A 20,662-nucleotide genomic window follows, 5' to 3' on the forward strand; every position below is an offset into this window, starting at 1 on the left:
CCCAGCAAAGGACAAGGACATTTTGCTGTTAGCCCTGTTCTATTTGTGCTATCCTAGCTGGAGTAACTACTGCTCTTATCCTTCCATGGCTTTTGTTTTGAGGTCGCCATCCCTGTAAATAGCTCCAGACCCTTCTGCTCCCAGTCACTGGAGTGAAGTAGTAATTCTCGCTGACAGTTTCATTGCTGCCCACAGGGTGCAATATAAAAATGTTGAAATTGACTTTTATCAATATCGTGTTTTCCTGGTCCCACGAAAGTGGGGTGGAGGAATGAGAAATGCAGAAGCTGCCCTGAACCACAGGACAGGAGGAGGGCAACAGTAGGCATTTTTAAATGTGAATTGCAGCTGGCTGGAACTGAGCTACCTCCTAATCCTGGCTTGGGATGGAAGTGCTATTTGCATTGACTTTGTGTCTTTTCTTCCTGAGTAAGTGTGAACCCCCCCCCCCCGTTCAATTTCAACCAGTTCAAGAACAGGGAGAGATTTGAGAAAAACTGCCTTCCTTCCCCTTGTCTGTGAAAGCTGACATCTGAGAACCCTCTCCCCAAAAAACCATAAAAGCAAGGAGGTCATGGCATTTGGTGGTGTCCTGGAAGTGAAGAGGCCAGCCAGCGTGCACCCAGCCTCAAAGCAGCTGCAGCATGTGCTGTCTGTCTCAGCACCATTCACAGATAGGTGATGGAACTGGTGGAATGAGGAGGTGGGTTTAAGGGCATGACAAAGAGCTGAGCATTAATGGAAGTGTGAGAGCAAGCCTCAGTGTGTGCCTATGGGAATATATGGACAAACGGGGAGTTTTATGGGGTGCAGGAGCTCAAGGAGACATGGGCAAGCTTAGAGGCAACTGATGTAATTAATGTTAAGTGGCCACAGGGCTTATAGGAGCAAATCCAGAGGAAACTGAGCTTCATTAGCTTTGCTGTAAACAGAACTACTCATTAAATCAGGAACTCCAGACCTGAAGGCTGGACTAGCTGCTCTCCACCTTTGAGCAGGGAAATCAAGAGGCCAGGTTTTGTATGCTGCTAAGTTTGTTTCATGATTGTATTTCTATAGCTAAATTAATTATTATTTTCATAGTTGAAATTATTGTCCTGGTAGGAAAACATAGGGAAGAACTCCGTTGTCTAGTATTTTCCTCCTGCTAGGTCTCCCCTACTCCATTAGTGTACTAAATAAAGTAAAAAGTATATTAAATAACTATTCCTTATACTTTTCGTGATTGCAATATAGCTGATATGTAAGATCTTTTTTATAATGTATTTCTTTACAAAGAAAGAGAACACTATCCAAGTATCTTTTCTTCCACTGCTTTATAGAAATTTTGCCTTCCTCAGCTTTCCTATGAATTCACCAATAGTGGGGAATATGGTGAGAACAGCTGGCACTGGTTGTGAGTACTGTTGGTCTCCTGGAATATGAATTCTCTTGCCACTACGTGAGACCCTCCATGCCAGAATTTGGAAGCTGTGCCTCTTTCTTTGTCATTCTGTAATGTTTACAGATGTTGTAAACACCTGCCACACAGGTATAATGTGTGCAATGTAGAAAATCTAATCCAGGAGTTTTCTCGCTGGTTTTCATGGTCTGAGCTTTATAAGTTAGACCTCTCGATCTTTCTTTCTTGGACATTGTTGTTGTTTGCAAAGCATTTGTTTAAAAATTAAAGCAAGGGCAGAGGTTTGATACATGTGTTTGTGTGTATATGTGTGTGTGTTTCATAGACATTGAGAGAATTCATAGCTCTTTTTCAGCTTCACACCAAGTGTTGTTAGAGGAAACTGGGAGCTCTAGTTTTCCTTCCTTCTAACTGCCTGGAAAAGCCTGTGTGCTGCTCTGATTACAGTGATAACTCTGGGCAAATAAAGAAATGGCCAGGAGGAAAGAGGTGGAGTTAATGCCATATGATCTCCCTGGTCTTTACTGTCCCATAAGAATTGCTTTCTGGGCCATAGGTTGCAAACCTTTGATTTGGTGATGAAAGAGAAAATGGAAGTCAACATTTAAGCATACATACAATGTACAACTCTTAATAAAGAAATCTCATTAACTGTAAAATACTGAAATCTCAGTAATTCGTAAGTTCATGTTTATTATGCATGAATTTTTCTGCCGTGATGAACATGGTTTGGAAGACAGCGTAAAAATTGAGTTGGTAGTCTTTAATGCATTATGGTAGTCAGACTAACATCTAATAATTTTGCATAGGGAAATATATTGTGGCAATAAATCACCATATCAGATACTCTTCATAAAAGCCTAAATATTAATGATAGTTTGAAGCAGCTGTGTGATTTTTATTTACAATGAAGTCAGTAAGATATAGTGATGTAAACAATACACTAATGCTTTTGGAAAATTGTAGGTTTTTGGCATCTCGTATTTGGTTATTTAAAAACAGGGAATTGTTAAACATTCAGTAAATCTGGTTTCAAACCATTTGAAGAGAATACTAGCAGATTGTATATTTGTTTTAACTGAATTTTCCTCCTTAAAAGTAAAGTGGAAGTTCGCAAAATATAATGAAAACTTACCACTACTGTGTTACAGTTAGTATGAAAATAATTTTAAATAATTTTGGATAATTGGAAAATAAAGTATATTTTAGACAAATACTCCATACACTGCTTAGTTTCTCACTAAATCATGAATTTGAATTTGCCTTCATTGTGGGTGAAGCTGCTCTTACCTAGTCGCTTTACAAGTTGTAATTGTTTTCATCTTCCTGGTTCTGCATTCTCAAAGTTTCTGAATGGGATCTGTCTTTGTCATAGAGGCATCAAATTTCACTTCTATAGGTTACACTGCGTTTCTGCCATATACTGATTTTTAGTGCAGTGTGCTGCATTTTGTCCTCTGTCCTCCTTTTGCTAAGATAGTATTACAACAAGAAAGGACATGTGTTAATTTTTGAGCTGTTCTGTGAAAAATGAAATTTCTGTTTTCTTTCCTTGCTATTGAAGTACTCTGCAGCTTTGACTCGTTAGCCTTGACATAAACTGGAAGACACAGAAAAATTTTCTGTATAATTGTAGAAAGTAAATAAATATGTTTCAAACTCATTGTGCACAGCTTGTTGGTGGTTAATGGAATTTAAAAATTCTGTATGTTTCTGTACTAGCATCTGGGTTAAAGATGAAGAGCAAGTTGTTGGTGAGGATCCTGTCACGTTATTTACTTCATCTATTGGAGATGACACTAGAGACATACCAGAGTTTATCACATCACTGCTGCCTCTGAATGAAGGAATGTTGTAGGATGTGTTTTGAATCTGGTTTGGAAGGAGTGGGAGAAGCTCAAAATGCAACAGGGATTTAGGCCATTTTCAGTTGTTTCTGCTATTCTATATCAGTGTTGATACCAACAAGAGTCTTTTAAGTTTGGTGTGTGTCAGCTGGGCAGTCTTTTCTTGGCTAAGCTGTAAAGAAAACTTCCTATTTCCTTTTGTGTTTCTAGTAAGGTTGAGCTTGTCATCCTGTGTCTGTGAATGTCGCCTCATCTGTATTCCAGAGATAGTTCAGGAAGGAGTATCTCTTTCACAGTAATTGGACAAAAAGATCAAACAGAAGAGTAGTCCTATGAAATTGACTGCAAGGATTCAGTGCTTTAGACTCTGCCCTTCCCTCTTCACTTCTCTTACTAAAAGAAACCCGAGTATGATGTAGATCAATAAGTAAATGTACCTGCACTGATGGATTTTGAGTAAAGTTTGTTTGAATGTCAAGATTGCAAAGAGCGCTCAGGTGTCCTGAGCCAGGGAGGAACCATTTAATTTGTTGCCTAGTTGCAAAGTAAGCAACAGTGAACAAAGCATGGAAAAAGGTTTTATCCTGGAGTTAAATCTTTCAGGAAGCTCTTAGGAAGAGATATAAGATATTTTCTTAATGTTAAAAACTTGCTTTTTTCTTTTATATGTTTTGCATGTAAATACTGTATTATTCCACATTTGCGTTACCTCAGATTTTTCTTCTTCTGGAACTTTATGTGAATCTTTGGAGCTATCTGAAAGCATGGCGTAGTCATCATAAAGAGTTGTAAAAAATGAGCAACTATTTTACAAGAAGCCATTCTTCTTGTGCACCTTCCAGGATCTCTGAACTTGCTTGAGAACAGCAGAAGTGATATTTAATATCAAATGGAACAAATTTTAAAAGTGGTTCTTATGAAATTTGGCCAAAAATCAGCTCAGCCTTCTTCTGATCCTACTACAAGTGAACTGTAGAGATGCTTAGTTCCATCAGGGATCTTGAATCTCTACTGGGATTAGGCTTGACTTTTCCATTCAGTTGGACTTGATAAACTGCTGCTGCTTTTGCTGAAAAACAGTAAGTACAGATCATCCGAGAAGTTCAGCTGAAGTTGGCAGTGAGTGTTTGTGTGGGAAGAGACACCCGTGATGTTACTGCCCACTGCTGTGCTCGGGCATTGACGTCCCATGTTCCTTCAGGTGGGTTTCCCTCCTCACCCTGCTGGGTAGGGACTGAGACCTACTCTGCTTGTAACCAGCCTATTCTTGGAAACTGGTGGAGAATTCTAAGCTAAACTAATGCTGTATTGCTTCATTATATTGATTCCTTCAGAAAGTTACTGTTGTTAGTTGATGTTATACCTGTGCACCACTAATTTTCCATGTTATAAGACAGAATGAGAGCAGGGGATCTAGAGGTGCATCAAGGATTTTGCTGGGTTTTGCTTTCTAGTAATTTTCTTTAAAATGTTATTATTTTACTTAAAACAGATGTTGCTATGTTTCAGAATTAAGTGGAAAGAAGCAACTTGATTTGCTCCTGAGGAACTTACTTCCATGTACATACAACAACTGGCTTTGAGCTAATTCATGTACTCTATTCAGAGATTCACGGGCACAGAAGATGCAGGATGAGCATTAAAAGCATCTAGCTTGATCCTCCAGTGGCAATGCTTTTAGAAGTTTTGAAGACTGTGGTTCCACAGACATTTCTCTTGGTGGCACTGCTGGCTTAATTTTTTTTTTTAACCCTGAACTGTTTCCTGATCCCTCACCATATGACACTTCAAGCAGTTGTACTGAGGTTGGAAGAGGTGGTATGGGATCAGTCCGAGGGTAGGAGCAGCTGAAGGTGGAACTGTGTCCAGGAGAAATGTCTCTGGACCATGGCCTGAATGAAATTGAAAACTGACTTAAATATTTTTGAGGGTTGTATGCAGTAACTAGCAGATGTATTCAGTTGTATTAATGATACTTATTCACATAGTATGAGTAATGTCTTCTTTCAACTGAATAAAAAAATAAATGTTCACAATAGCGCATGACATGATCATTTGATGTCTGCTGATGCAAGACTTACTTACAAAAGCAAGTTTTGGAAGATTAGATGTGAAACTAAATGCTCTGAGGGAAACTTAAGCATCTAGATCTACGTTAAAATGCATAAACCTCTGATGACTCACTAAAGTGTTGCCTATAATACTTCTGCATCAAGATCTTTTCGAGTGTTCTGAACAGCACTATAGCTGATGCAGATGTTGAAATGATTGCAGCGAGGCTTCACTGCAGGTAACTCAAGTAGACACCACTGACTTATTATTTGGGTTGGCTCACCATGGTTTTAGTTTTTGGCTAAGGGAGCAGGGCTCCTCAATCAAATGATGGTTTAAAATCTGAATTTTGATTGCTCTGTGAAAAAGAGAACATTTGCTGAGTCATTGCCAGGTGGTCCAACTCGAATCTCTTCACTCCTGAATGTCTGGTGAGTAGGGGATTTGAAAAGCTGTATTTTGGAGGAGTGTTGGCAAGGACAGTTCATTTTGAAACATTCCTCCAGCTGATTTCCTTATTTTTTTGTTTTTCTTGGCTTCTCTTCTTTCCTGAAATATGGAATGTAAATTTACTACCTTTGAAAAACAAACAAGGCAGCCCAAAAGCCAAAGTCGAGCAAAGAAACTTGTTGGAGTAATAATAAAAAATATGTGATCTAAACTTTACAGTCAGCATAGAAAATCTTGGAGAAGGAAAACCAGGAAATGGTATGAAGTTTTAGGCTGGAGTTTGTCTTTAATCTGTACTTTTTCTTGCACCCTAATCCTACAACATAACTTGAAGACTTCAATTTTTCAGCCTTTGTCTTCATCAAAGACAGGAGCAAGTGGGTCCAATCAAGACATGGTACAAGCTTTAGAGGGGAGGTTAATGAGTTTTTGGCTGTAGACTCTTGGTGAGATTTAAAGAGCTAAGAACTAACAATGGTCTAGTTGCCAACATTTTTGTCAAAAGTCCAAAAGCTGATCTAGTTGAAGACTGAATGGAATGAGGTACTGTGGCCTTCAGAGCTGTTGTGATGATTTGCTGTCACACCTCTACAATTATGGCTTATGGCTGCACTTCCTCAGTGTTTTGTTATAGGGATTTGGAGCTCAGGAACTTCATCCAGCAGAGGTCATTGGGGTTTGTAGCCCTTCCTGGGTTTCTCATAAATTAATTAGTGGGAAATATTTTTGAATTTCTGTGAACTTCGCAAAATCCTGTCATGAAGAAGGATTAGGCTTTACCTGTGCATTGTACTCAGGATTCCCTTCTGTTGTTTCAGATATGCTTTGGTCCCTGCATTGTGAGGTACAAGTCCACAGCCAGCCCTTGTTTGCCATTCATGATTTTTTCATGGCACTCAGGATTTTATTAGCTGTGCTCTGTGACTTCCTATTTGTCTCTTGGAGGTTATAAATGTGGCAATTTTCCTTCACTGTTTCTTAACCCAATAGAAAATGAGGTATCTCTTCTGTCAGTCCCTACCAACCCTGTCCAAATAAATGTCTCTTTGAACTAGATTATTCCAAGGAGTGTAGTTTGTTTGCTTATCTTAAATGCCTCTCCACCAAGATGTGTATCTTCACATGATTCCCTTTCTGCAGGTTGTTCTGAACAGAATTAATTTAATATTGTTGAGTTAATTTTTTTTTTCCAGGAAATGAGGTAACATTATAAATGAGTTTTAAATTTAAAAAAAATTAAATTTATTTATTCACCGAAGTATATGGTTGTTTTTTCTTTTCAGTTTTGGTAACAAAATTGTCTATTGCAGGTGCATTTATGTTTAGTATACCCAGATGTTGGTCAAACCTTGATGGTAATCTACTTAATAGCAGTTAAGCAGTAAGTTTAAAAAAAAAAAAGGAGGTGATAATGAAATATTTCTGGCTTGCTAACTGTTAATTCAGGTGTGCTGTCCTAAATACACCTGAACCTCTTATATATTGTTGTATTTTAAAATTTGAATGTAGGTCAGAATGTGAATATTTTTAGATAATGTCATGATCACTTCTCAATTAAATAGGTAGCTTTTCTGTATAACGGTGTACTTACCTCTTTCCGTGTGATCATTTAGAAGATATAATACATTTTAACTCATTTAAAGAAAGTTCAATTTGTTTTTATAAATAGAAAATGTTTCAAGTGTTTTGTTACTTTGTAGTATTTTTTCCTTTAAAAGTTTGTAGTCTAAATTAATCATTTCTTTTGTTACTGATTGCTTTTTACAAGATTTCAATTTAGTGAGTCAGGCCTAAGACTAGAAAATGAAAAATCTTGTTTGATAAATTATTCATTGACTAACTTTATGATTCCATGAGATGGTTTCTTTTAAAATGGAATGTAGCACTTTAGTAAATGATTGTAAAGATTTTTATACTTAAAATTAAAAGATTTGGCTTTCTGTTGATGCTTAGAAAAATGGCTTGCTGGTACTATTTAATTTGTTGTTGTTGTTGTTTTGGGTTTGTTGTTTTGGGTTTTTTTGGTGTGTGTGTTGTTTTTTGGTTTTTTTTGAGTCCTGTAGTATTGCCTTTTCAGGTAAAGTGAGATGTGTGTGTATACCTTGGCATATTTTTCCCTGTCAAAATTTTTTTGACAGTAAGTTTTCTGATATCTGATTTAAAACTTTTTTTTTTTATTTTAACTTTTAAATGCATTTGAGCATGGCTCATGTTTCAATAACATGCCAAAATTGATTGTTGCTCAGTGGCTTAGTTTCAAATGTGATAGACAGGATACACGTGTTAAGTTTGCCCCTATATTACTTTTCTGCTAGAATAATGGTATAACTTAATAAGGCTCTTCAGTTCGTTCCTCTTAAATGGAGGAAGTTTGTATCTCCAGAGGATTCTTAGGTTTGTTGGCTGAAGTAAAAGGGCTGCATTCAATACCCTCTTAGGTTCTTTACTAAGATGTGTTTTGTGTTATGGTAACTACCCATTTCCAGGTATCTGGAACCTGTGTTCCAGAAATGTTTATTGGTGCATTTGAAAGAGTTTAAGCTTCAGTTGACATAACTAATTAGTTCTATGTCTATGTTTTTCCTTCCCTTTTTTCAGAAGTCTGGTTTTGGTCTTGGTTGCACTCTAGCAAGTATGTCTTCAGTTAAGAAGAGGACAATATAAGGGCATGCAAAATGGCTCTTGGGAATCTTAGGATTGAGTTAGCTAGTGTTTGGAGGCAGGAAAGAATGGAAAAGAACTTTTATTTTTCCTTCTTCCCCCCCTTCCCCCTTTTTTTCCCCTGAAAACTTTTTAATCAGTTTTTGAGCTCTTTAATCAAGAATTCCTATGAAAAGACCAGGCAGGTACATACCTGTAGGCACAGAGTTTGTGGTAATTGGGAGTGGGGCTGAGCCTGACCCCGAATTGGCCCCAGCTGTGCAGGACAGGTGAGTGGCACTGAAGGCAATGAGCCATGGAGGGCCCAGGTGCACTGACCCATCCCAGAGGGAGCAGAGGGCTCACAGGGCAGTGCATCAACATCGGGGTATCGAAGGTTGGGCTGAAGAGCAAGAAGAGCAGATGCTTGCAGCCTTCTGAAGTGGAGGGCTGTTACTCTGTATGGGTTGATGCCTTCTGGGGAGGTAAGGTGTTGCTGTGTGTGGGCTGATGCTTAAAGCCTTCTGAAATTGCATGGTGATACTCTATTTTGGCAGTCTCAACTGTGACACGTACACAAAGTAGAAAGTAAAAGATCAGTCAATGGAGGAGGCAAGGAAAGAAGAGAAGGCTCTGATGGTTTGGATGCAGAAACACGTATGTAGTTTGATATGAATTGACAAAAGGCTCCTCCTGTCTGCACAAAAGGCAGCATCCCTTCCTGGGAGGCTTTCTGGCTGCTCTGGGTTCATTCTCTAGCACAAAGAAATACTAAGAAATTTGTAAACAAGGAAAGTCTAGATGTTGCAGTTCAGTACCTGAATTGATAGCTTTACTCAAACCTAGTAGTTCCTTAAGTTCAGGAAAAAAGGAAATCTCAAAAAGCATTGATTGCTTAAGGTCAGAGCAGAGACATGGGGCTGGTATTGCTGTGTAATTAATTACAGCTTGGGCCATGTGCCGTTCTTGTTCCTAAAGCTGTCAGTTTGGTATTTCTTATGTCAGTTGTAGAACTGAGGGGGGTTTTGTGGCTGTTCTTAATTGCTTTGTTTACTTCTCTTTCCAGGACTTAGCTGTATCTGCTTGTTATTTGTCAGCTCTTGGCTGCAAAGGGAGACTCACTTGTAACATAGCAGGCATGTGTTGCTCTTTTGGGACTGCATGTATAGGACGGAGAGCCTGAGCTCAAACCTCACTTAGAATTGCAAGGCTTCTGGGATAGAGAACTACAGGCTGGCCATCTGAGTACCATGGATAATAACACAGCAGCATAATTCTGGAAAGTTAGGTTTTGGGAACTGCTTCCTTAAAACACATTGTGGTGCAGGAACATGGTGCCTGATGCTGTGGTAGGTTTGGACTACTTGTGGCACACAGAAAAGTAATTTTGAGTGTGTGCTAATGCATGAACATCTTCTCTGAATATGTGCTGCTTGATTGGCTTCCCTTTCAGCTGATTTTTTTAATCTCAGATCTTAAGTAAAGTTGCTGTTGAATTCTTTTAGTTATGAGAGCTCAGACAGGTAGCCTTGAAGGGGATTAGTTTATCAGATGTCTGGTAAAGTGCAAACTCTTTCTGCAGCTTTATCCACCTTCAGGCTATTTAAGTGTGAATATCAATCTTAATGTCTGAACCAGTGAGGCTACAGAATTAACCTTTTTGTTTAGTGTGGAGAAGTTGGTGGTTTTTTTTCCCCTTTGGGCCTTAGAAGACAGTGATGTCTAGCTTAAATATGTGCTTTGCTGAAAGCTACTCTTAATTAATAACAGGTGTATTTTTTACCACATCAGTATTCCATACCTTTTTTTATTGGGCCTGTCAGCTGGGCAGTGGCAGCATGAGGTTTGGAACTGCAGGCCTGCCTATTAGGCAAGCAGCCAGCTCACCATCAGTACAGTATACAGATTTGCAAGACATTTGTCTTGCAAGCCTCATAAGAAATTCATTTGTGGGCAGAAACATCCAGATCCTCTGAAATTTGTCAGTAGCTGAAAGTTAATAAGGAAATCTTGACTGGAAAACATGCTTAAAAATTATATATGTGTGTGTGTGTATACACACACCTAGAAACAATAGTAGAAAGTAATACATTTGTGTGGTGATGGTATATTGCCTACTAGTATTGGCATTTATGGTGATAAAAACAAGACATATTTAATAAGAAAATTGATATATCTGCTTTGCAACAGAAGTTGAAAATTGCTGCTGTAGTATTTGTGCAATGGACTGTGCAGGCCTTTCCTCTGCTGTGTTTTATTGGCATTGTTTGGGAGAGCTGAGGGGGTGGGGTTTGTGGTCTGTGGCCCTTGGAGTGGTGGTGAAGGGTGGTGTGGGGAGCAGTAATGATGGATGTGGGGCAGTGCATGCTGTTAAATTGTGCTTGGAAGTCTATTTCTCTACTGGTTGCTTCTTGTAATCCTTTTATCCGTTTTCTAACATTACTGACGTTTTTAAAATGGAAACTACTTACTCAGATACTCTGCAAGATTTTACTATCTGGAAGAAAATGCAGTCATGCCAAAGAGGTTAACACTTTGAAGCGTGGTTAGCCTGTGACACTGATTTGAGCTTGCAGTGGTTTTTAAGTTAAAAGAGTATATGCATTATGGGAAATGCACTCCTGGGGAAAAGAATACAATTAATTTTTTTCTACAGGTTATAATTTATAAAAGTAATTTGCAAAGAAATCTTTAAATTATTTCATAGAACACTTAATAGCTCAGTCATTGCAACTAGAAGGCATTGTTGATGTGCTTTGAAATGAATGCTGTTAAATAATATCCCCCAAGCATCTTGCTGTGTTCTATATATTTTTCTTGCCTTCTAATTTTAGAAATATCAAACCAAGGTAGCCAGCATGAGAAAACTGGCAATGGAAAGTGTTGTGCAGGGAGAAGGTGTCTTAAAATAGCATAATAGACTGAGATCTTTCTGGATACATGAGTGCAATTATTGACACTACTTTTAATCTTCTCTCATCCTGTGCAAAGCATTCAATCCTGTTTAGCACCAAAGCACCAAGTCTGTTTAGCATCAGAGCCCCAAGTCCTGCTTAGCATTTCTTGTAACCCTACCTACCCCAATAATGAGCTATATTTTAATTTCTCCTTAGACCATATCTATTCATTGAGTTTTTCTATGGTTTGAGTACTTCAGGATTCTCATAATCATCTAGTCCTGTCCTCCCAGTTGGAAGACTCTAGTAAACCTCCTTTCCCTCAGGAAATAAGATACAGTTAGCTAACTAATAACTTTTATTTTTATTGTGAAGATCAAACCTACTGAAACTACTGATTTCTCATTTAAAAATAAAAGATATAAATGCTGCTTCTGGTAATGGTAGATGCTTACACAGGTCTGTTGGCTCTTCTGTGGGCAATAAATTGATTTAGTAGTAGTATATTTTTGCTAAAGATCATTTGTTGCTTGGGGGTGGTTAACTTCAAAAATGGACTTGTGAGTATGTGATTTTGTTTGTCTGAAGGTAAGCCTGAGATGTTCCAGGGTAAATAGACTGTTTATTGCATGATAAACTTTGGCCAAGTCTCAGTTTTGGAATTGCTGAGATTACGGTTTCTGTATCCATGCAACTCTGTTTACTTTGTAGGACACTCTTTGACCAAAACCTCACTGTGGTAGCTGCTGTGCAAACGCAGAGCTAAAATTGTCACTGCTACAGAATTTTTGAAATCCAGAGTGACAAGGAGCTGAAATGAGGTTATAATGATGTATTGTTTGTGTCCTGTAGCCTAACCTTTGGGAAATCTTTTGACGGAGGAGACATTTTTGAGGTGTATGGCAAAGTAGCTCTACTGGAGTTTCTCAGTTGTCTGTCAAACATGAAGGATTGCCAGGAATAAAACTCCAAGGTGGCAAGTTCAAATGGAATTTTCCTCTTTTTTTTCTCCTTTCTTTTTTTTTTTTTTTTTTTCCTTTTCTTTTTTTTTTTTTCTAATGTAGCTAGTGACAAATTCTAAGTATGCATCAGAAGTGGGATTTGGCATTTTGTAGCTGAGTCTGAAGTCTTTGAAACCAAAATCCTAGTAAGTTAAATTAACAAAGGAAGGAGGCAAAATGATTTAAAAAAGACAGATACTGTCATGAACTATTATAAAATTATTGTATAGCAGCATTGTGAGGTGCTGTGTGTGAGCAGAGTTCTGTGAAGTCCAAAGGAAAAATCATGTAATAACTGAATTACGAATTTAGGGTAGGACTTCAAGATATGTAAGGCTTAAGGACCTTGAAGGAGATGATATAAACTAATAGTATTGGGATGAACACTGAAAGTTCTGTCTTAAGCACAGCATGCTTGAGGTGCAAACTATCTATGTTCATACTGCTGAGGGAGTTTTAATGGGTTTTGTGACCCTAACCATAGGGCTGTACTCAGCAGCCTGATTCAGCTCCTATTAAAGGTATATTCTGAACTTATTTCCCCTCAGCACAGAGAATGTCTTCTTCATTTCTATGACACTACTATTGTTTCTGTGGTACCAACTCAGGAAATAACTTTTGCAGTGGATTAAACTCATGACTTTTGAACTCTCTGCATATAATTTGTGGTCTAGGAAACTAAGTAGTAAGTGCAATGAAGTATTTTTAATGAAAGTTTAAGTTAATACTGATCTCGAAGTTTGAGTGGTACCTTTTCAATCCTAAAGGCTTTGATGTTTTCCTGATGATTTAGTAGGCCCACAGTCATTGACATCTTGATGACAGAGATTGGTGGCAACTTGAGTTGCCAGAAGACTTTTTCATATATCACTTGTGATGCTAGTTGTTTTTTATGTTATAGATATAGCAAAGACCCCTGGTTTTGACTTTATTGTAGAGGTTTTAATAATTGGGAGTGACAGAGGAGTTGAGTAATAATCAAATTAACTTGAATTGCTCAAATGTTTAACAGTCGAGATCCTTTTTCTGTGAGGAACTGACTTGATTTATCAAGATGTCAAATTGGTCACAAGCCAAGCTTATCACTTCTATGGGTTGCATCAAGAAAAGCAGAAGAAGTGCTCCATATGTTCTGATCTGTATTCATTCAGTTTTGCCTAACAAAATTTTAAGTGTTAAGTAGGGTTTGTGACACCCCCTTGTTTTAACATTTCTAACCTGTAAAAGTGGTAAAACATGGTGAAATCCGGACTGTGCTGTTCTTAAATGCCCTCAGGATTAAATTCTTAGTTCTTCCACAAGAGGACAACCTAAGGGAGTTGATAGGGGAAGAAGAAGCATTGGTGTGCTTGCAGTTCTCTGAGACTTTATGCTTTTTGAATTGGGAGGGAATATTTATCCTAATTTGATAGATTTGGAACTACTATGAATATTTTATATTGACCAAGTTATTGGAACGCTTAACTGTGTGAACATATTGGTTTAGTTTAATGGGAAGGAGGAGGTGGAGGTGTCTAGGGAAAATAGGCAGGAACAGAAAGAATTTTGTGTCTTGGCAAAGAATTTGAGTGCTGTTAAGCCGGTGACTGTGTTATCCCTTGTGTTTTGGGGTTTTTTTCCTTTGCTTTTTTTGGCTTCTTTGTTTTTAATTAAGCCTACAGGACTGCTGTTGTAAAAGATTTTTAAAAAATTTTTTCCCCATATTTTCAGCTCCCACTCACAAGTGTGGGTTGTAATAATTCAAGCATTCGGACTGAGATGTAGGAGTCCTGAAAATGGGTGTGCCTGAAAAAATCAACATAGCCTTAACTATCACCAAAAGATGTTAAAATAGACATTCTTTAGACTTCTTTCTCAATCTTTCTCTCATTGTGCTTAAAGAAAAATAAGAAATCGGTTTGGTTACAGGTTTCAAAAAGGGCAATCTAAAGTATCAGTCAGTAAACAAGGCAGAACCAGTCAGTGATGAACAGTACTTGTGATGGGTCACAGGGCTTTGTGCAAGAGCACGGTCACAGGAATTGCATGTATGAATGAGTTCTGTTGCAGCATCTGGGTCTCTGGAGGGAGATTTGCTGAACTATGAGTGGCACCAAAACTTAATTTTGCAACTAAACCAAATTTTTACTTTTCTTCAATTCCCTGCTCAGAGAATTAAGTTTTTATGTCTTATGATGGGAGGGAGTCTGCCTTTATAAGGTAAAAGTTGGTGAACCTGCAGCTTTTATATCCTGTGCTTATGATATGTGTATATATAGTAGGCTGTCAGTTAAAAGGGCTACTGAGCAGGGAGGTCATCTAGATTTAGCAAATGTGTTAAGAAAAAACAGGAGCTCTTGAAAGATGGACATTATTGTGTGACTGTATTAGAGTATAGGCAAACCAAGTTTCAAAGGTAGAGAAACCATTATTAAATATTTTGCTGTAGCTGGTGGGTAAAAAACTAGATATGCTTTTTGTCATCTGAGTCTTTGAGATAAAAGCAGGAGTGGGTTTTTGAGGGGATGGGAGGAGAGAGTGAAAGAACTGCTAAAATAAGTTCATTCTCCAGAAAAAAAAAAAGAAAAAAAAAAAGTTGATTGTTTGGAACATGAAGAGGGGAGTAAAATTACTGGGTTTATGACACTTTATTGAGTTTATGGTTTTTGGTGTTCGTTGAAGTTTGTCCCTGGGCTCATTTTTCCGAATAAGTTTTGTAGGCTTCCCTTGTGGATAAGAGCAGAGAGGGCTGAGATTATTTGCTGAATGATGGCTTGCTCTGGCAGCTGGGTATTTCTGTCCATTGTAAATGTCTCTTTAGTGAGCCCCACTATTACTGCAGCTTCTTAGCTTCCATTAGGCACATAGTGCATTGCATGAGGAATGTTACATTCTGGAAAGTGCAGGTGCAAGGATTTTGATGTCTGTGTTGCAGAATGTGTTTACTGTGGTGGCATTAGATGTGCTGGCAAGTCATTGTCTGGCGCTAATGTAGCTGCTAAGCATTGGGACAGAAGCCAGCTTAGTATTTTGTGTGAAAGAGAACCCTCTAAAACAAAACTGTGAAGTGATTCATGATATTCTGTGCTAAATAATAAGTTTATTCGCTGTCAGTCCTTCTCACAGTTTAACCTGTTGTCGTGCATTGGCTGAGAATCCTGACAAGCCCTAGGTTGCACTAACTTGTAGGTTTGAATGCTCAGGTATTGCTTGTGTTTGCATTCACAGATCACTCTGACCGACTTGTGTCTAATGTTTTCTTAGCTGATCTTTGCCCATCTTTCTTCCAGAGTTGATTCTGCTAATGCTACACTCTGGGCAAATAAATCTACTGCCAGTTAAGTACCAAAACTCTTGAGTTTACTTAGGCAAATGAATTGCTGCACTCCAGATGCAAGGCAGCTGCAGATCCTGTATACTTGGAAATTGCTGGTAAATCCTGTTCTGGTTTATTGATGAACCTAATCACAGAAAGAAAAACCTAGGTTTCTTACATAAGAAATGAATATTTACTTGTCAGTTCAGTATATAGCACAGCAGAATTCTGAGCCATTGTGTTCAAGACTCTTGGCAATAAAAGTAATCCATTTAGATAATCTAGTAAGAATCATCTCTTGAACAAGTGATGCTATGAAGCTTTGTTGTTGATTGTTTAGTTGGGTTTTCAAAGCACATTTAATGCAAGCATATTTTCCAGAAAGGGCATTTAGGCTTGATTTGAAGGTTCCTAGTAGTGAGTCCATTGTCCTTTGTTAATGGTTAATCGTTGCTGTTAAAATACTATTGAATTTCCTGCTGAGAAGCACAACAGGCTGAATTTCAAGTCCTGTGATTTCCCCTCTCACTGCTCTGCCACCTGATACCAAAATCGTCTAACATTTTTGTGATTCTTGCATTTAGTTCTTGAGCAGAAACCTTAACAGATTGAATAGTCCATGAGACCTTGGAATCCTCCAGTGCTGTCCAGAGGCAAGCTTTGAATGCAAAACAGATGAATTTTCAAGTGAATAAGGTGTTGTGTTTGTTTAAGTACAAAGCTTTGTGAAAGATGCAGATCATCCATGATCATTGCTAGTATGCTTGGCTTGGTTTTCAGTCAGCTGTGCTTAGAATAGCTGAGAAATAATGGAAGAACTCTTCAGCCTTCTAGAAAGAAACTCTGTTCCTCAGTTCATCTGGGCACTGTCTTCCCCAAACTGGAGCTCAAACTTCATGAAGATTGAATGTACATGTTTGCTGTGAAACTTCCTGTTGCCCAGTCTGCATAATTAATTACTTGGGGATATAAATGTATTAGCATTCTGCTAATGAAAAGCTGTCTGGTGTAGCATTAGGTTTTTGTCATGCGAGAAGGTCTCAGATCCTGGCAGCACAGACAGCATTATCACTGTCTTCTCAGCAGATGATTTGTTTGGGTTATGCAAATATACTTTGCCTTCACAAACAGCAAAGGAGAAGAGAATCACATACCAAAGAAGTTTCTATGAAACTTCAGTACCTATCTATGTAAAAAGACTTGGGAGCTGCTGACTGTGCAGACATTTTAATGATGATAAGAAATATTTATTCATTATTGTAGGCAGAGAATAAAAAAAAAAAGAAAAAGTAGTAGGCCACTATGATAAAGTCACAACTAGGGCACCTTCAAAATTTTCTATGTAGTGTTTTTTTTGTGAAGAATTTCCTGGTAATATTTTCCAAGTTAGTCAGATTTTTGTCTTTGTTAATAATTCGATTATATGGGACTAAATGGATTTCCTGCCTATTTTCATTCCTCTTCTACATCCTTCATTTTTTTGGCATGCTTCTAAAAAAGTGAGCCTCTGAGATAGATCCAGTACTTTAGCTTCAATCTCAGAAAACGGGTAAAATTATTTTGTTGTTTTTGATCTGATGTTCTTCAGAGTTTCTTTGAAGGAGTAGGTATTCACTGTTGCTTGCTATGGCAAGGTGCTGTGAATCATTGATGTCTTCTGGTCTCATGTGTCTCTGAAAGTTGGGCCTTGGGCTCCTGATGGGTTCCAAACTCAGTGGGAATGATACCAGCATGCTTAACTCTAAGTGTAAGGGAAAAAATAATACTATCTTAAGCACTTGGAGAAGTTGCCAGTTTTTCTTCTGGAAAAAGTAAAGATAGTAAGCTGTGGTGGTTTCTCAGCCTGAGAAAGAAGGGGTTTTTGTGGGAGTTTGTTTGGAGTTTTGTTTGTTTTTTATATATATTTATTAACATTTACTTTTTCCCTAGAGTTTTTACTTTTATTCCCAGAGATAGTGAATTTCTACATTCAAATCCACAAAAAAAAAAAAAAAAAAAAAAAGGCAGAAAGAAGCAAGCTCACACTTGTTAGTATCTTTTTGATGTGGTTGTGACTCCAAATGTATTTCTTGATCTACTTCTGTTCTACAAAGTGGACCACTCTCCTACTATCTGCAGTTTTTGTTGTACAGCTGTCCTGATTGGCTGTCCATCCTGACTTTTTTTGGTATGGCTCTTGTAATGAATTCTCTACATGTATTTGTTTCTGTGTCTTCATATTTCAACATATTTCTTATATGGGTTACTTTGAAACCATGTTGTAAATTTTTGAATATTTTGTGAATTTAAGAAAGTAACAAAAAATCTTCTGTTAATTGTCATTTACTTTGCAATTTTCCATCTTTATCAAACACCCATTTGCGTGAGCAGCTTTCTGCCTTTGAGGGGCTTGACAGACCAGGACCTGCTGTGATCAAATAGATCCTTTTCCTACAACACATTCCAAACTACAAGAGCCACCTTGGCTGAGAAAGGAGAGCACATAACTGGTGAGTTCCAGCACCAGGGCTGGGCTCCTTTAGCTCCTTGTGGCTCTGTGCAGCCTGAGTGGGGTGACAGCAGGGGCACAGGACTGCACAACTCCAGTGCTGTGAACCAACTGCAGGAAGAATGTGGTGAGGAAAATAGGGGAATTTGAGCACTAAAATGGCTGCATCTCCCCTTCCTGAGTGTCCTGACTTTGCTTCAGCACAGACATTTTCATCCCAATTTGCTCTTTCCTCGTCTCACAGCTCTGAGACCCTGGCATTGCCTATCCTAAACTCTGACAATAGCACTAGTGGGATCCAACCTTTTGCCCTGCAGATGGTCTTCTTCCCTGTTTTCCTTTAGCCCTTTGTCCTCCTGTCAGTCTGGAAAACAGCAGTTACTCTGTGTTTCACCAAGGAAGGGTGCACCCGAAAGGTCACATCAATACTCTTTGAATTGTTCGGATGGGGAAAAAGTAGGATTAGCTAAATTTATTTGTTTATGGGAATAGAGGGTTCCACCTAAGCCACCTGGGTACTGAAAGTAAAAAAACCAAAGCAAACCATTCCCAGTCCCAACTGGCACTCGGTATCTCTGCTTACTATTAGTTATAGTATGACCTGCTTACTAATTGCCATTTTTCTGAAGTGAGGTGCAAAGAAATTGCTCTGTCTTGGCAGAAGAGGCTGGCTTTCACAGGGCTTTTCCCAGAGGAAACTTAATCATAATTTCTTCCTAGTGAAGCAACTTTGTTAGGTATGCATGATGTGCATTTCATCTCCCTCCCCAATGTTACTGCACACTCAGATCTTATGCTTTATTAAATAGCATCTGTAATTTGTTTGGCATAAACCATCCTGTTTTAGAAAGACCTACTTTTATAATAAAATGTTTAACTAGAAGAAATCCTTTTGAATTTTCAAACAGCTATCAGCATTAAAAGTACAATATTGCTGGAAACATGTGCTGTGTGGTCTTCATATAAATGTATGAATTTTTTCACTAAAAGGAAACTGTGGAGCTATTACTGGTGTACTGTAGTATAATGGTCTCAAATGCAGTTGTGATTTAGTAAGCTGTACCAGATTTCAAGCTGTCTGCATTGCAGCCTTTTTGTTATTAATAGTTAATGATACTCTCTGTCTGTAAGCAGATCCTTGCTTTCAGCCTTCCCTCCCCCCTCAATCCTTAGGACATCACGATTTTCCTCCTAACGGGGAGTGGGGGAATGGGTGCAATTGCTTTCACAGCTCTCGGGGATGTTTTGCAGGCAGTGTGGACAGATTTTGCTGGAGAACAATGCGAGCTGCCCGTCTCAGGTCTGCTGGGCTCGCCTTGGCTGTAGGCACGCTTATCATGCAGACACTGCTCGCCTTGCAGGGCAGGGCAGTGCGCTGCCTTTAGCCTGATGATGACCCTGGATTATGTTCTTGTTCATGACATGTCTGCAGCCAGTGCAAGGTTCCAATTATATTTGCCTTCAGGCGGTTCTCAAGAGATGGTGGGGGGAGGAGAGGGCAGGAAGAAGAGAAATCATTTGTGTAACTTAGAAAAGGCTGTTTCAGGGAAGAAATCTGGATTTCCAGTGTAATCCTCATCTCAGACTTGTAAATCACAAACACAAATTCAAAATTTGAGACTACCTCTTGGGTTATGTTTTTTTGGTTTGGTTTTTTGTTTTTTTTTTTTTTTTCCCCTCACAAAAGAGAGTCTAGTAAAGTGATCTTGTTTTGTTCTAAGAATAATTTAAGGAGACACTACGTTGCTGAAAAAAACCCACAATTTTCATAGCTTGTACATTGGAAACAAGTAAGACAACAATGAACTCTGAACTGGAGCTTGGAAAATGTTTTATTTTGCCACGGTTTTCTCTTTTTTTGCAGATTGAATAATGTACCAAAACTGTTTGGCTAGTACATTCTTTTTCATTACCTCTCTGCTAGCCTGTTATCTCTTCAGTTTCGATTAGCTTCAGCTTTGCTACTGCTTTTACTGGTAAGCAATCTCTTTCAAGACCTGGGGACAGAGAAGGCGTGAACTCTTCACATAGCAGTGAATGGGAGATATTGTTGTGCCAAATTCATGACAGCATAAACTATAATTGAGCCATCAGTGAGACTTTGGAAATGCCTATTCATAGCTTGTCCTGCAAACAGACTTTAAAGAAAAAAGGCATTGTGTTTTCAGTTACAGCAACAGCACTACAAGCTTAGGTTGTCATTTCAGTTAGAAGATTTTTATAGTGAACATGTTAAAAGCAACTTGTGAGGGGAAGACTTTTGAGAACTTCGGAACCAGTTGGTCATAACTTTCATGTTAGTGTTCAGGTGACTGATGTAGTTGCTTATTTGCATTTTGAGAACTAATTCAAGTGGAAAGATGCTCGGTTTTTAAATTTCAAAATATTTTTGTTCTTATACCCAGAAGCAATGCAAAATACTGGTGGACGCGCTATGCATGAGAGGTTTGGCAAGTTTTCATTAAGAGTAGCTATGAAGGACTGTGTGTGGGGTCTTTATGTGCTTCACAAGGGCATAGAGGGCACTTTAAGCTGTCAGTATGTCCTGCAGTGCTTGGGCAGAGTGTTGGAGTGAACTCGTTGTGTCTTA

General features: G+C 38.4%; 1 protein-coding gene across 3 annotated transcripts in view; it reads left to right on the top strand.

Moving 5' to 3' along the window:
• JMJD1C (jumonji domain containing 1C) overlaps positions 1 to 20,662 on the top strand; it is a 158,370-nt gene that overhangs the window by 2,165 nt on the left and 135,543 nt on the right. The window contains exon 1 of one of the 3 annotated variants that reach the window (XM_021535508.3): positions 15,410 to 15,700. The exons of the other annotated variants lie outside the window; for them this stretch is intronic. Within the exon in view, the coding sequence (XP_021391183.2) occupies positions 15,641 to 15,700 (60 nt within the window). The 5' untranslated portion in view covers positions 15,410 to 15,640. Of the gene's footprint in view, positions 1 to 15,409; positions 15,701 to 20,662 lie in introns of those variants that run through there. 3 annotated transcript variants of the gene reach the window in all.

The sequence above is a fragment of the Lonchura striata genome, chromosome 7 (assembly GCF_046129695.1).
Source record: "Lonchura striata isolate bLonStr1 chromosome 7, bLonStr1.mat, whole genome shotgun sequence".
In the NCBI taxonomy this organism is placed as follows: Eukaryota; Metazoa; Chordata; class Aves; order Passeriformes; family Estrildidae; genus Lonchura; species Lonchura striata.